Source organism: Corythoichthys intestinalis, chromosome 6 (genome assembly GCF_030265065.1).
Source record: "Corythoichthys intestinalis isolate RoL2023-P3 chromosome 6, ASM3026506v1, whole genome shotgun sequence".
Taxonomy (NCBI): domain Eukaryota; kingdom Metazoa; phylum Chordata; class Actinopteri; order Syngnathiformes; family Syngnathidae; genus Corythoichthys; species Corythoichthys intestinalis.
The window spans coordinates 50,656,176-50,673,869 of record NC_080400.1 but is presented as its reverse complement, the minus strand read 5'-3'; the positions used below and the strand labels follow the sequence as shown (position 1 = coordinate 50,673,869).

The window sequence follows — 17,694 nt, the reverse complement described above, 5'->3', positions numbered from 1 at the left end:
TTAATGTGAAAAATAACCAAATTTTAGATGTATGGCCTAATAAGAACATATAGTAATATTTACTGAAAGCAAGTATAGTAATCTGATGCATTAATCTAACCAGTCTTTAATACTCAAAACAAGATAGGGAAAATTATTTGATTTAAGAAAAATAATCTGTTTAAGACACTATAAATTTGCAGTGTAGGCCTTGAACGGTGCATAACGTTGAACAACCTGAGATGCTGGCATTTAAAAATGTCTGACAACGGCTATTTTGCCGACTTCTGGGAAAAACTTTTCATGTTTTTCTTCACTATTACACATTGCAAAAATTAAATTCTGTTTATCTTTTCACTGTATTAAACAACATAGGATTCACACAAGCAAGGTCTTCTCTATCCCTTCAATAGTTTTGAATTCGATTTTTTCGCTCTCTCACTCTAATTTAGTTTTTATTAGATTCCAGAGTGGATTCACTAGGTTTTATTAGTTTTGTTTTGTTTTTTGTTTTTAATTGGGTAGTCTTATATTAGTTTTTGTTAGCTTTAGTACTAGTTTGTCAGGTGCAAGATTCACCTGTTTGAAATATAATAAAGATAACATTTAAATAAGCCCATATATATTATATACACTATTTTTCACTCACAAATAAGTGATTCAAAGTACTCTAAGGTGTATTGGAACTCCTCATAATTTGCCTTGTTTATGAATTTTTATAGGTTAACTATAAGTGGCGGGCTGTTGAAGTTTGCTGAAATTTTTGTTCAACAAAATCCCTCCTTACTTCATGTACAAATGCTGTCCTGCAACCATGATTTTGAGTTTTTCCTTCATTATTATTCTTCATTTTGGTGAATTTTGGAGCGATTTACACAACGCTCACGTTGCAAATTTTGACACAAACCTCACTGAGGGCTCTGACTTAACCTTATGTGGAGTAGAAGAGAATGCGCATTCAACTCAACTGAAGGACACATTTCAAGTAATAATTTCTCAGCACATTCAACTCAAGTTTTTGCTCAAACTAGTTAATGTAGTATTTTCTTGCAGACCCTGTTATGTTTATCAGACTATGCTTTCCAATTATATCTTATTAATTCAAATCCATTACACTAAAGTGTGTAAATAGTAATTCTAAATAATAGAGTTACTTTCAATTCGTTTTACTTTTGTGAACATATGCTGTTTGTTAGTTATCGTCTTTGCTTGTTTGTTTTTTTAGTTTTTCTATTAGGTTTAATTAATGCATTTAACTTTTTTTTTTTTTTTTTTTCATTTAGTTTTCACTAATGTCAATGACCTTGGTCCTATTCAGTGTCAGTAAGGAATCGCCATCAAAAGTTCATATTGTATTCCATCAACACATAGGGGCAAAACGTATAGCAGGTTTTAAATTCTAGTATATTTTTTCACATTCTTCAGCATACTAGACAACTATTGTCACCAGATAGAACTACAAATTCTGCTTCCATCTGCTTACTTCTTTGACTTCATCAGATAATATGGAAGCTATCAAGTGAGTTGCATTGTGGGCGTGCACAAACAGGCATATCTAGTGAATAAATATAATGGGAGATTAGAGAAACAAATGACATGTGAGTGAACTCGCAAGCAGCATCTCACTCACCAGTATCAAGCAAGAGAGCCAAAGTAAAATGTGAACACAGTAGAGCATTTATTGCCAAATATCGAGATAATTTCATCAAAGCTTGGCAGAAAGGACCGAGAAGGAGAAAAAAATGTTGGACTCGTATTAGTTTAAATGAGAGCTTTTTTGGCTCCGATTCAACTGACTGCATTATCAAGTCGCCATCTGCCAACAACGCTACATCAATTTGAGCAGCAGTTGTGGCGTAGCTTGCTGCCCTCAAGTGGCCAAAAATATACATAGCAGGCAACCCGAGGCCGTTGGCAATTTTACAAATAGTGACGTATGCCCTTACAAATTGGTGACTAATCTTACAACGTTGTAAATAGCATGCAACATGAAACAAAAATAAAACTCAATTTTTAAAATAATATGAATTTATTGGTGATATTGTAACATATAACTTGGTGAAATCAAAGAACAATCATTATCTTCAGCTACATCAAGATTACTAAAATTTAACAGTGACTTTTGTCATAACTGTATGTAGCACTTTTGTCACTTTTTCTATTATGTCTTGATGGCTGCACTTCATGGCACTTTAGCTCGGGAGGTAGTTTGAAGGTAGTTCGTTAGTGTGTCCAATTATAAATGAAAAAGTTCAATTGATAAAATTAACTTACCGATGCAATCTTTGAGTCAGGGAACATTTCTTTTGCTAATTCTGAGAAGTGATCAGCAATAGTTGCAGGCAAATTGTGTTCGGCAACAAATTGGCAGAATAAAATCTCCGCTCTTGTCACTTTTCATTCTGCAGACTTCATCTTTATGACCAGTGTTGTTAATCTTACTTTTAAAAAGTAATTAATTACAGTTACAAATTACTTCTCCCAAAAAGTAATTGAGTGAGTAACTCAGTTACCTGAATATAAGAGTAATTAGTTACTTGGCAAAGTAATTGGTGTTACCTTTCATGTTTTTTTTTTGTTGTTGTTTTTTTTTTTCCAAAAAAGAAAAACAAAAAACATACTAACCTTTGCTATGTTTGGAAGTCATTTAATGTTGTGAATCAACTGTTAAAGTTGTTAAAATTGCTCTCGTTTTTGCATTAGTTACCTTCTGTCTACTTTCGACATGTGAAAGTTTTAAAACTGTTTTATCATTTGAAGATAGATTCTAGTCAAGATTTTTCCGTTTAATGAGTATTTTTGATAAAAAGTTACTTCACTAAAACAGAGCCTTTCTGAGAAGTCTACTAATTTAAAATGGTGGCTGTTTACCAACGCAGCCGAGTCTGTCATTTCGCATGTAGTTCAATATGCATGTGATATCTAGATGTAGAATAGACTGTCGGCTACAGTCAGGAAATATTGGAGCCACCTAGACTAGCATCGCGTTTGCTACAGCGTCACAACAAACACTTCCCTCTCCAAGTCTCTGACTTTTCTCGCGTCATTCAACCAACGTGGTAACGTATAGTAACGCACATTGTCTCGTTGCCGAAAAGGTGACAAAATCCGAACGGAGACAAAAAAACTTAATGCACGAAAAACGTACAAATTTTGAACGTACGGCGTACATATTTAAAAATCAGTGCTCACTTGTACAAATTACGCCGAAACCGTACAACTTGACAGGTATACTGAATACCTTTCATTACAACAGACTTATTGTACTTTATAAAGATGTTTTTAACATCTGCAGATGGCAACAAAACTTAGTTTAGAATGCCATGGTAAAACCTACTTCTATTGTGTACGAGTTATTACTTCTGTAAAAGTGGCAAGGGCGTAGGTTTGGTCTCAACAATGGTTGGGACGATATAACAGCATAACCTGCATGTACACTTTTTGCTTGGGCCGGGAGATTAATAAAAGCAAACAGACAGGGCTACATTTCTCATGAACATGAACCTAATTAATCTGTAGTGTATTGACTTATACTAACTTTCATGTGTATTAGTTCAGGTGATACACCATTCGATTCAAATCTTTGTTTTCATTCATTCATTCATTCAGTTTCCATGCCGCTTATTCCTCACGAGGGTCGCGGATCTTTGTTTTCAAAAACTACTAAAGAAATATTTTGAAAACTTTACGTTATGTTAACATAAACAATAAATACAAACTTGTTAATAATCTCTTAACTATCCAGGAATGCAGAAGATAAAACATTTGTCTTAAGACGACTCAACATTGTCTGTCTAAATAAATAAATTAAATCTAACTGAAAAAAGTCGGGGATTAGCAAAAAAGAAAAAAAATGAAGCCTTCCTTCGGGTAAAACACTACTGCTTTTGTCCACAAGCATCACTTAAGTGCATCAGTGGGTTGAGCAATTACAGTATGGAAGAAATCCAAATTGGCATTAATTAATTTTTGTACCTTGATTATGAATAATGTGTGTCTATCTGAAAAAAATGTCTACATAGGCTGCAGATAAAAATATTTTTAAATGAATAATGTAGAAAATAAATGCATTCTACTTAATAAATTAAATGCACTAATAGGTATTTGGTTTCAAACATGTAAAGTCAGAATATGCTCGAGCCTTCTTTTCTTTTAAATCAGGCCGTTTACAAGAAGAAAAGCATCAGCATGTGTTTTTTTCACCGTCAACTCTTCCCTGTGAAACACAGACTGGGTCCTGGGACTACTATCTCGAAGCAGCTTCTTGCTCACGTTTTTCTGCAGGGTTCATTACATTTCTCACAGTTTAATTTACGTTAACAGCAGAACACACATACAAGAGGACACTTCAGTTCTCTCTAAACAGCTTCCTACTCTAGTTTTTCAGGTTACCCAGTTCACACAGTTTAATGTTATGCTAACACTGATGCAGCTTGGACTTTCAGTAGCAAAATTAGTGGTGTGTTTGCCACCTCCACAACATTGACGTCTTTTTACAATACTTACTGTGGCTGCTGCTGCTGAACGAAACCCTAACTTACAGTATATCCTAAAAACTAATATCCTTCCTCTTCGAATTGGGCGGAGAAGGCGGCATGTTGTCGAAATGAGTCTGTCGGGTCTGTGTGAGTGTGAGTGTGCGTGTGAAGGTGTGTTGGGAAGGGGGTCAAGTCATTAGCCAGGAAAACATGCGTTTGATGGGCAAAACATGGACCGGCACATTCAGCAAGTGAAAAGGGGTAAATTTAAATCTGTACATAATGAAAATAATCCACTTAATAATGGTAGAGTCAATTCTATTCTTACAACATATGGGAAAACAATCTAAATTACCTACACAATTGTATCTCTACTTACGAAATTAATTAGTTCTGGAAGTAGTTTCGTGAACTGAAAAATCTGTCAGTAGAGACCGAGGGCGTAGGTTTGGTCTCAACATTGGTATTGATGATATAACAGCATAACCTGCGTGTACACTTTTTGCTAGGGACGGTACATGAATAAGACCAAACAGATTGGGTGAACAGGGGTCAGCGCTTCTTACAAATATGAACCTAATCAATTGATAGGCTAAATGATCAATGCAAAATAAATCTGTATTGACTTATACTAACTTTCATGTGTATTAGTTCAGGTGATACACCGTTCGATTCAAACCTGTATCTTTTTTTAAAAATTCTAAAGAAACATTTAGAAAACTTTATACAGTATTATATTTCGATATAAACCTTTGTTTTCAAAAACTACAAACAAACATTTTGAAAACTTGCAAATTGAAATTGCAATATTTGAACACAAGATATATTAACATCAAAATAAAAACAAAGTTGTTAATAATCTCCAGTTCTAATATCTATCCACCAAAAAATAAACGTGTCTTAAGACCACTATACATTGTCTGTCTAAATAATTAAGTTACATATAACTGAAAAAAACTTCTTTGAGTATAACAAAAACAAAAAAATGGAACCTTCCTTCAGGTAAACCCCAACTTCTTTTGTCCACAAGCACAGCCAAACTCAGCAAAAAATGAAAACTTTTTACCTCAATTATGATTTATGTAAAATGTCTGCATAGGCTGCAAATAATTCTGACAACATATGGAAAGACGATCTAAATTACCTATATAACTGAATTCATTATATACAGTAATGCAAATAAGATTGTTTAAAAGTTGGTGAGGACAGTTTGGGCATCCTGATAAGGTAGTAGTGTTATCTCCCATCCCTATGCAAACCTACACCCTTGCAAAATTGGCGAAATAGTGGGAAACCACTTAAGTACTGAGTAAGTGATGACTTACATTTTTTATTTTAAACCAGTGTGTGAACATCAAATAAACAACAAAAACTACAAACAAAAAAAAACTTATAATGTCATTTCAAATATTGCCCACAATTTACTAAACAGTAATAGATCTTTATATAAATTCAGGAAATTCTGACCTTAAAAGATGGCCTTCGTCTGCACTTGCTAAACTTGAAAGGCTCACTCGACAAAGACAATTATTTAACTATATGTAATTTTCATCTATCAGATTTAAATGGCTTCATACACATTTATTAGAAATGATGCCATCCAATCCTTTAAAAACCTGACTCCTGCCACATCACATCTTTATCTTCAAAGTCATGGATTAAATGTAGATAGCCTTTCTCCCCCCTCTTTCAAATGTGTAGATGTCTTTCTACCGCGGGGAACAGACAGTGAGAGAACTCCAGCAGGTCAGTGGGTCTTTGGTGGGAGGAAGTGCAAATTACATTCACATGCTGTGGTTGACCTGCTGGTTTTATGATGGATTTTGCAAATGCAGAGACAGCCTCTTTTATATTTGCCAAATTTGAAGTAGGAGTGTCTGTAAGCTCCCGCTGAAATGTCAAGTTTTTGCCAAATACAAAAGAAGACACATGACATAGCTGCTCTGTATCAAATTAATGTGATACAAGTCTCTCTGACCACCCAAAATCGGTTGTGAAAGCACTAACACTGGGGAACAATTTGAAAAAAGAAAATCTGTCAAGATTTTTATGCTGATTAACTAAAATCGGCATGTTGATTGCAAAATTACGGTCGTTTTTGTTTTTTTTTTCTTCACCGCTTCCCCTCAAGATAAGCAAAATTCCGCTGATTAGCTGTATAAGACTTGCCACCTGATTGCAATTGAGCTCATCTGCAGCTACATAGCAGCTTGTTTTTGCAGTCACAATTGAGATTGACACAGATGACATTATTCCACATAATTACAGTATTATATGCATGTGTGAGCATGTGTGAACTGCGTATGTGTGTGAAACATGTACCAATATACTTTTTTAAAAATTATATAAGTGTTGAACCTTGCAATCATGCCTTTTTCTTTATTATTTCACTGTATGACAATATTTGATTTTTTTTTTATCTGTTAATTTGTATTTTTCATATATTTGATGAGAAAAAAAACATCTTAGAGAAAAACTGATATCAGTTTGGATTTCGCAACCACAAATGAGTTAAAACTGTTATGAGACTCAACCAAAATTGTCTTCCCCAGATTAATACATAAAAATGCAAGTAGTGCGGTTTCAATGTAACAAAGTAAAAATTATCTGTCTTCCTAACATTATTCAGGGAAAAGCAAAAGGTAAGGATGTCCTGATCGCATATTTTTCCACTCGAGTCCAAGTCACCTGATTTTGAGAATCTGTCGATACCTAGTCCATATAATTCCTCTTCCGCTTTTTCCGAGAGTGTTGCGTGGTATAAAATGTATATATTTTTGTATCTTTTGGCAATGCCATTCTATTTCTGGATTATTTTGTCACTCTTTTGTCTTTAAATAATTAAAAGATACTAGTATATAAATTAGGCCTGAACAATATTGGAAAAAATTAACATTTCGATATGCGTATATTGCCAAGGCTCTAAACTCACTTTTTTCTTAAGGTGAACCAGCATAAAATGTATCCACCTCCACATTTTTCATTGTCTCACCTTTAATGCCACACTTTGAATCACTCTACATAACATTCATTCATCTTCTGAACCGCTTATCCTCACATGGGTCGCAGGGGTGCTGTAGCCTATCACTCCAGGCAGAAGGCGAGATACACCCTGAACAGGTTGCTAGCCAGTCGCAGGGCACATATAGACACACAAACATTCACACACACACTCACACCTACGGACAATTTGAAGGCCGCAGCCAGGATTGAACCCATGATGGCAGAACTCAGTCTCAGAATTGTGAGGTGGTCGTGCTGTCCCACCATTCCGCCTTCGTAATGTGAATTATTTTTAAACAACTATAATGTAGAAAAATGCTTGTTTTTATTAAATACTTCATTGAGTGAGTCCACTCAAATTTGCTAACGCTTTGATGCTTACGCTGCTGAGAACAGCCTCCCAAGATCGACTAAACGATGATTAACACATTTGTGCCTTTGATCGTAGAGCTACCGAGCCTTCACTCGCCAGATCAAAGCTACAAACCTGTCAATCATCGTTAACTATAAGTACCAAACGCCAGCTGCACTGGTGACCAAGAAAAGCAGCAGTAGGGAGGGTGAGAGGTTGTGTTAGCATGAAGCAGGAAAAAATAAATATGTATTTTTTATTAAAAACCTGATCCTCTGAAAAATGGCGCGATCGGGCAAATTTCGGATCACGTGATCAGATCAGGACATAGTAAAAAGTACTGTTTATTGCATTAGAACTAATCTGACTAGAAATATTTAAAAAGTTGCAAAAGTAAATGTTACAGTGTATGTAGCTAATTACTACCCACTTCTGGCTGACATGATGTAAAAAGGAAAAGAATAATAGAGTATACACTTCATAATGATATGATTGATGGGACACGGGGCGAGGGGCCGATTAATAGGGGCCTATCTCCGTCAAAGCTGACTGAGAGGAAACCCAGACAAGGAGCCTTTTTTTTTTTAAGGTCTTGTGAATAAATGCTTAAATCCCTGAATTCTTTATAGATATGGACGTAAAACAGTCTCAATTCTTTGTTAAAAGAGCAAAGAACCGGGCAGTTAGCCTACATTTACTATTTACTATTTACTACTATTATTTATTTTAGCCTATTTACTTTACGCAAATATGTCGAAAGTGCTGCGGCCGCCTTATGAAAACAAAGAGCTTTTTCCGTTGAAAATTCTTGTGAATAGATGCTTAAATCCCTGAATTCTTAATAGATATGGACGTAAAACAGCCTCGATTCTTGGTTAAAAACAACAAAAACCGTGCAGTTAGCATTTATTTTACGTAAATATTGCAAACTATGACGCCAATGCCATAGCGGCTAATTTCTCCCATTGATTTTTTTCACAACGTTTTAAAATGCATGCATGGTACGAAAAATATAATAATTACCTTGAATCGTCGAACAAATCACTCCTGAGACAATCCTTCCTGTCTGTATGTTGTACAGCTTTCGTAGTTGTTCAACATAAATCCGGCGTTAGATCGCTGCATGTGTGTTTGACAAAAACTCCTCTTGATGTGGGCAGGGGCACTGTATGATGGATATGACCCATCATAATCATTATGAAGTCTATGAATAGTGTTAAAAGAAGCTATGGTTGAGATTTTTTTTTAACCATTTATTTTATCATGATAATGAATATACGGTATCTTAAGAAATTGATCACTGGTAGTGTCCTCGAAGAATTATTTTTTAAAGTTAAAATTTTTCAAAGCGCCATTGTCTTGCATCTCAATAAAATTGGTAGGTGTACTTCCAGTCATATCCCTAGCAGTGACCACTAACCATTGGTAACGAAAGGTGTAAGCCTCAGTCAACTGCGAAACTGACACCTCTATTTCAAATTGTTCTTTCAGGCTGCTGTCCGAACTATTTCCCGGGGCCACGGAGCTCTATGAGAGAGTGTCGGCCAATCGGGAGCAGTGGACCAAAGTGTCCCACAAGTTCACCATCCGTGGGTTGCCTAGCAACAACAGCCTAGACTTCTTGGACCAGGAATATGAGCTACTGCAGTCCCAGGGCGCTTTCGGGAGTGACCACCTCTGCCTTAACGGCTGCCTTGACGATTGTGAAGGGGGACATGGCCAGTGACGCCGGTAGCCTGTCTTTAGGGTCATAAAGTTGTTTTGTGGTCGAATAAAGAGCCTGAGGACACCTTTTTGGAAGGATCTCACTACTACCTGTCAGTCACTTAGATGTTCAGAAGCCACGCAAGACGGACAGGACAACGGTTCAAACAAATCCAAATGGACGAATGATCCGAAGCATCTGAAGTGGTTCTTGTGCTCCATGTTACTCGTGTCCTCAGTTTGGAAGCGCAGGTGGTGATGCGGTGACACTGGACAAGATGTTTTACAAGTTCATACGTGCAGTACTCATTCTGATTAAGATTGTACAAACTCATCAACACACATCAAACATCCTTCGGGGGAGGGATAATGCATTGTCATGTAAACATGATATAAAGTGCTTATCATTTGAGCTACATGTTCATGATGGTGGATATTTATTAGAATATCTGAGCATTGCCATCTACCGTATTTCTTGGACTATAAATCGCACATAAGAATAAGTCATCCCAGCCAAAAAATACACAATGAAGTGGAAAAAGATACCAATGAAATAACAATAACAATAAAATGGAGACTATCAGTATAAATAGCTGTCTGTTAACGTAACATATTAACAGTAATTCATATTACTATTACATAAACAAACCAACATTACTTATTTACAAAACTATCTCACTCCCAATCACTTCTAAATTCATTAAAGTCTATTTTCACTGTGTCACTTCTGAACAACTCTGGAAGTAGAGGGCAGGTTTGGAGTGTGTGTATGTGTCAGAGAGGGTTGCGGGTCTTGAGTATAAATTGAGGCCAGCAAAACGATGAATAAAAAAGTACAATTTATAGTCCAGAAATTACAGTACCTAAGAATGCTTGTGATGTCTTATTCCATGATAAAATGCAATGCAGTCTGTGTTTCCATGACTGTAAGAATATTTTTGTACTAAGTGATTCAAAATATACAGTATTTCATACATTTTCACTGCTGCATTACTACAAAATTCCACAAAGGCAATTTCCGTTGACTTCAGAAACCTGGTGACAAAATAATTTGACAATCGCTCCCTCTACTACAGTCACATTACATTCTAGGGATAAAAAATCTATAAAATTCCAACCCACTTTACAACTTATAATATTCTCTTCACCTACTTTTTTGTTGTTGTGAATACTCTCACAGAACCACTAAATGAAGAAACTGAAGCCCTTTAAACGATCCATCCAACCGGTTGTGTAAATGAGCCATAGTTGAGTGTGCTCCATGGAGTGTGTCATATGGATCTGCCTTATTGTGCATCTTTGCTGCCTTTCTTAGAGCTTTTAATATATACCGACTGAAATAAAAGAGTCTGTTTATTATTGTGTATTTGTTATAGACCTAGCTTGACTATCAGTGTGATGACTGAACAACCACCACACTCAGAAAATGTATATTTGTGAAATAACCTTTGTAAAGACCTATGTTGTTGCCATTTCACCTGTTTGCTTTGTGAATAAAGCCACCATTTGGCAATTAGTACTGGCAAAGTGTTTGTTGCCAGTGTGGCTGAAAAACAAATGGAATCAGAGATGTAGCCATCAAAGAAATTATTCCCAAAGTAAATGTTCAAAAGTTATTTTTCAGCTCTCAGATTGTGCCTCATTTAGAAACGTTGGGGGTTCTGTTAACTGTTGCGCCAAATTTACCTTATTTTGAATAGGAAATGCTGCATCTTTTGTCAAGCCAACCACTGAGGAGTTACACAACATACAGTGTATCACAAAAGTAAGTACACCCCTCGCATTTCTGCAGATATTTAAGTATATCTTTTCATGGGACAACACTGACAAAATTACATGTTGACACAATGAAAGTAGTCTGTGTGCAGCTCATATAATAGAGTTGATTTATTTTCCCCTCAAAATAACTCAAAATATAGCCATTAATATCTAAACCCCTGGCAACAAAAGTGACTACACCCCTTTGAAAAAACGTACATCCCTAAATGTCCAAATTGAGTACTGCTTGTCATTTTCTCTCCAAAATGTCACGTGACTCGTTACAGGAGTGCAGTCAGCATTGCTGCAGAGATTGAAGAGATGGGGGGTCAACCTGTTAGTGCTCAGACCATACGCTGTACTCTACATCAAATTGGTGTGCATGGCTGTCAACCCAGGAGGAAGCCTCTTCTGAAGACGGTACACAAGAAAGCCCACAAGCAGTTTGCTGAAGACTTGTCAACAAAGCACATGGATTACTGGAACCATCTCCCATGGTCGGATGAGATGAAGATTAATTTGTTTGGTTCCGATGGTCTCAAGGATGTGTGGCGGCGACCAGGTGAGGAGTACAAAGACAACTACAGTCAAGCATGGTGGTGGGAATGACCACCACCACCACCTCTTCAATCTCTGCAGCAATGCTGACAGCACTCCTGTAATGAGTCACATGACATTTTGGAGGGAAAATGACAAGCAGTACTCAATTTTGATATTTAGGGATGTACGTAGTTTCTAAGCGGTGTACTCACTTTTGTTGCCAGGGGTGTCGAGGGGAAAATATATGAACTCTATTATATGAGCTGCACACAGACTACTTTTCATTGTGTCAAAGTGTCATTTTGTCAGTGTTGTTCCATGAAAAGACATACTTAAATATCTGCAGAAATGCGAGGGGTGTACTCACTTTTGTGATACACTGTAACTATCTGTAATGGAGAGCACTGTATGTAGGCTGTGTGTTTGCGTGGATGACAGAGAGTTCATGACCAAGTGAGCCAATGAAGTGTGGCTGTGTGGGTAGCAGAGAAAGAGATGATTCCAATTAAACTAGTACAGTTGTATTTTAGGCTTATTTGAAATGACGTTATGTCCCCGATAATGCAAGTGGAGGTGCAGGAAAGCATCAAATAATGCAATCAGGGTGTGTGTACATGTACTGATTGTTTTTCAATGTGTAACATTGGGGGGGGCAACATTAGAAAACAGCATTGGTTGATGAGATTGGTTTGAGTCTTTTCTATACTGAAATCTTTTCAAAGGGCATATAGATGTGTTTTTACAGTTACTCTCCCACGCGAGCTTTCGTTTGACATTGTTCTATACCACGTTAGTTCATTCGTGTACTTGCCTTCTTCATGTGCAATATGAAGTGTTTGCCTGAGTGACAATGTTAGATCCCATGCCTCTTGTTAATTTATTTCCTGAGGTTTGAGCTCCCTGAGGCTTTTGGGATAATGGTCAGTCAAGTGTGACTTTTTTTCTAATCCCAGAAGAATATTGAGGGTCTAATTGTCATTGTCTGCTGCTTTTAGAGAGTCAGGGTTATTTGTGCCAGGTAAAGAATTTGGACTCCTTGGCTGAGCTTGAAAGTTAAAAACAAATGTATGGTCTATTTGTTTACGTTGATTTTTGTTTGTTTGTTTGTCTTCTACTTCATTGCCAGCTTTGAAATGTCGTCTTCGGTGTTTGAAGCCAATCTTTAAATCCCCATCAAAAAGAAGCAGAAGTCTAATTCCATTTCAATGCTCATCTGTGACTCACATGTTAACAGTGGCAAAAAAATTAAAACTGTAAATAGGAAGGTTTGAAGAAGAAATGTTACATTTTCTGTCATTATTACTAATAGGATGTAATTAAAGTGCTTCTTTTGAGGTTTTTTTTGCCCCCCAAAAAATGAAAGTGAGATTTTTTTAAGAGACACTATAAAAGAAAACTGTGTATTCTGGGTTTCTGACACTGCAGCACAAACAAGAATTTAATCTGATCGTGTATAAAAGATACTTTACTGGGGAATAAATGGTCATTTGTTTTTGTTTTTTTATTTGTGTGGGGGGGGGGGGTGAGTGCTTGGTCTATATCTTGACTTTCAATGAACAATGATATTTTTGAGAAAAAGAAAAATGGATGACATTTTTGTTTGGTTCATTTGTGGAATAAATGTGATGAAAGTTGTCAACATGACCGACTCCTGTTTGAAGAACCTTTGTCATTCTTTCAAGGTGATGAAAATGAGCTTTGAATAAGTCACAAAGCTCTGTCACTAATGATCTTCATCATTTTACTTCTTTGTGACTATTTACTCATTCACTAATTGAAAAAAATATTATCCTAAATATTTGTACAATACTGAAAAGACGTCCCAGGATAGCCTGAGCAACGAAATCATGTGTAAGAATACTGAGGGGCGAATATTTTACTGTTCAGATGGAAAAGCTATGTGGAAGGAGAGAATAGAAAATCTAAAGAGTCAAATTAATTTTTCATGCAGGTTCCAATTTTATTATTTCAGATCAAGAGCCAATAAATGACAATATGATTCACTGAGGGATTTTAGGATGGAGAGGTGCAGACATTCCATAAGAAAAGGTCAAACCGTGAGTCATGATATAATGAATATACAAAATTGCCCATCAAATTTACTGGCAATAAACAAGTGTCCAAAAAAATGCAACGTTTCTCATCAGAAAGCACTGGATTAGACACAAAGGGGTGATGCCATGTGTGCAATTACCTGTCGATTAAAAAAATATATATACTATAGGAGTTAAAAGCAGGTAGAGATTAAAGAATGTGACCACAAAAATCGGGAGTAAAGATGAAATACTGCCAGGAAAAAATAGAATCAGTACAGATTAGTTTAGATTATTGTGTAAAAATCGTTTCGTTGGCCAATTTGCAAACGACGTGGCTGTAAATCCTCGAGTGTAAATAAACTGTCAATTTTTGTCCAAATCTCGCGTGATTTGGAGCGCGTGAGCTCTGCGCAACGAGACTTGTAGCTCATCCGCCATTGCTGAGCCAAGTACTACTAGTCAATTTAGCTGTCAACAATAAACTTACTGCGCCGGGACGCGGAGCTACGAGGTCGAGTGAAAGCTAATCGGCTGCTCCAAGAACCAGTAGTCGGCCCGTCCCTCCCTGGACAACTTTTTAATGTGAATACAGAGCTCACGGACGAGGCAACCATGTCCAATCTCAGCAAAGGCGGCACCAAGAAGGACACCAAAATGAGGATACGGGCCTTTCCTGTAAGTGTACGCCGTAGACGATGCCCTGCGCGCCCGCCAGGCGGTGACGCGACCACCGTGGTTTCGGGCTGCTGCCTGGTAGCTCACAGGCTAACCAGCTGAGCAGTAGATGACAACGAACAAACAGGGGTGCCGTCAAATGTCGTTGAACCCCTCCGATATTGTCGTCTGTATTGGTGCCTTTTGTGTTTTATTACACCCACGCCAAGGCGTTCATTTAAATGTTTTCACTTGTATCATTTTCTCAACAGCCTTAAGCCCAAACGTTAGCTCGGCACTCCTGACGCTAACGTTAGCTTGACTCGTGACACTTGTTGTTTTGACTCTTTCAGGCTTTGACCATATAATGATCCAGAACCTAATTAGACGTCATTTACAATTGACGTTCCAGGAGGTGCTATTATGTCAGGGACCACACTGCTGTTATTCATAAACGAACAAGGCGTCACTACATTTAGATGCTAACAATTCTAGCATAGTTCTGGGTTTTCAAATTCTGTAATGGAGCTGACAACCGAACTTAATGGGTCGATATTTGGAATCGCAGTGGCGTTGTAGCAATCCTATCCGTCCACCTGACACTCCCTTTGTCTGCAAGTCATCGGTGGACCTTATTTTCAGCTGACCTCATTTAGCGTCGAATACAAATTCATTGGTGGAATTTGCCGAGCGAGCTTGTGTGTCATCCAAATGGGAGATCTGGCTGCTCCTCGGGTTCTGACGATGGCTTGAACTGCGTGACCGTGACCAGTGTTTCAAATAATCTGGATGAATTTGTTGGTAATAGGCCTTTCCTATCCATAATACATCTCCCTATTGAAGACGATAATTTGTCCTTGAATTGTCTTCCTATGTGTGCTTTATAATTAGATGGCGACCGGTCCCAGGTGTACGCCGAAGTCTGTTAGGATAGGCACCTGCTCAACTGTGATCCTAGTGATGATAAGAGCAACAGAAAATGGATGTTCACAATAATCCGCTATTTCATGCAAAAAAATGTCAATGTCCTCATCTCACTTGTATGGTGTTTGTTAGGGATGTCCCGATCGCATATTATTGCACTCGGTTTGAAAATCTGCCGAGTCCGAGTCCCGATAATAAAAAAAAAAAATGTTTGTTTGTTTGTTTGTTTTTGTATTATTGTTTTTATTTGAACAAAAGTTCCAAACATGTTACAGTACTGTACTTTCTATAGTACTTCCTCTTCCGCTTTTTCCCGGAGTGTTGCGGGGTATAAAACGTATATATTTCTGTATCTTTTGGCAATGCCATTGGATTTCTGGCTCATTTTGTTACTTAGCCCTTAAGAAGTCAAACAAATATAAATTAGGCCTGAACCATAGACTTCATAATGTATTGACAGGGCCGATCCATAGGGGGCCTATCTCCATCAAAGCTGACCGAGTAGAAACCCAAAGAGCTTTTTCTGTGAATTTCTCTGAATTCTTTATAGATATGGACGTGAAACAGTCTTGATTCTTGGTTAAAAGCAAAAAAAAAAAAAAAAAAACGTGCTGGTAGCATTTATTTTTCGTAAATATTGCAAACTATGAGGCTAGTCGGTAAGGAAATTAGTAGCTGCCATATGTAAACAGAGCTTTTTCTGTTGAAAGTTCTTGTGAATAAATGCTTAAATCCTTGAATTCTTTATAGATATGGATGAAAACAGTCTCGGTTGTTGGTTAAATACGAAAAAAAAAAAAAAACGTGCCGGTAGCATTTATTTTACGTAAATATTGCGAACTATGAGGCTAGTCAGTAAGGAAATTAGCGGCCGCCATATGTAAACAAAGCTTTTTCAGTTGAAAATTATTTTTAATAAATGCTTAAATCCCTGAATTCTTTATAGATATGGACGTAAAAGAGTCTCGATTCTTGGTTAAAAGCAAAAGTATGTACTTTTTCAAACTATATCCGGTGTTAGTTCGCTGCATGTGACCGACTGCTTATAAATGAAGCGGAGTGTTGGACGGCCCCCTTCTGGAAGGCGTGACGCAGTGATTGGGGAATGTGTAATGTCAATACATTATGAAGTCCATGCCTGAACGATATTGGTAAAAATTAACATTGCGATAAATATTGCCAAGGCTCCACACTTACTTTTTGCATTGGCACAAAATGTCGGCTCCCCCACATTTTTCATTGCATCATCTTTAACGCCATAATTTAATCACTCTAAATAGCATTTAAATCATTCATATGAGACTCAATTAGATCACGCTTTGTCGCACCTGAGTATAAGTCGCACCGGCCATAAAATGCCCAACGAAGAGGAAAAAAAACATGTATAAGTCGCACCGAAGTGTAAGTCGTATTTTGGGGGGAAATCTACTTGATAAGATCCAACACATAGAACAGATATGTCCTCTTGAAAGGCAATTTAAAATGAAAATACAATAGAGAACAACATGCTGAATAAGTGTACAGTATGATAATGTTACATGATGCATGAACAATGAAATGCGAACGTGGCCGGTATGTTAACGTAACATAGCTATTGAGAGTTCAGATAACTTATAGCAGGGGTCCCCAACCTGTTTTGCACGACGGACCGGTGTGATTTGGGTCTTTTTTTCACGGACCGGTGTCCTGTTAAATTTTGCATCCTTATAAAATTTTGCTCCCAAAGCTTTTGTGGCGGTGAAAAAAGCCCTCTTTTATATTCAGTTGGACTCTCAATGTTATCCAATGGTGCTAAAAAACTATTTACATCATAAACATACATTTGCAACACGGAAATGGCGTAAATTAATGCTTAACGACACGGCAAAGTCGTTTAGGGAGAGGGCTACGTGCAGTTGTTGTGTGCACCTAACATGGCAAACGTAAGTTGATATTTCTTTTAAAGAAAGTTTGTAGTGTGTACTTTGGAATCGCTGCATTCGCGGTCCTTTTTAACGTTACGCACATGCCAACTTTGTCAGAACACCGGCAATGTGCGGCAGAAAAATACAGCAAATATAAAATAGCATTTGTTTTTAGCCCCGTCGTGTTAAGTGCAGGGGAAAAATACAACTCACCCGCTGAATCAGTGGGAGGCCTGAGTTTGTTTCGTTGAGACGAGATTGTCCCGAGATGGGAGAGTGAGAGAAGCTATCATCACAAATACACAATGTTGGAAATTGTATCACAGTTTTCAGCGCGCTCCTAGCGATGTCAGGATATTCCG

General features: G+C 37.2%; 2 protein-coding genes across 3 annotated transcripts in view; both read left to right on the top strand.

The window, feature by feature from the left end:
* Positions 1-13,405, top strand: part of LOC130917493 (cGMP-dependent 3',5'-cyclic phosphodiesterase) — a 384,643-nt gene extending 371,238 nt beyond the window's left edge. For both annotated transcript variants that reach the window (XM_057838955.1, XM_057838956.1), the window contains exon 31: positions 9,304-13,405. In XM_057838955.1, coding sequence (XP_057694938.1) covers positions 9,304-9,538 — 235 coding nt within the window. In that variant the 3' untranslated portion in view covers positions 9,539-13,405. The remainder of the gene's footprint in view (positions 1-9,303) is intronic.
* A 1,042-nt stretch (positions 13,406-14,447) lies between these two features.
* Positions 14,448-17,694, top strand: part of cul3b (cullin 3b) — a 42,920-nt gene continuing 39,673 nt past the window's right edge. The window contains exon 1 of the mRNA XM_057838960.1: positions 14,448-14,525. Coding sequence (XP_057694943.1) covers positions 14,463-14,525 — 63 coding nt within the window. The 5' untranslated portion in view covers positions 14,448-14,462. The remainder of the gene's footprint in view (positions 14,526-17,694) is intronic.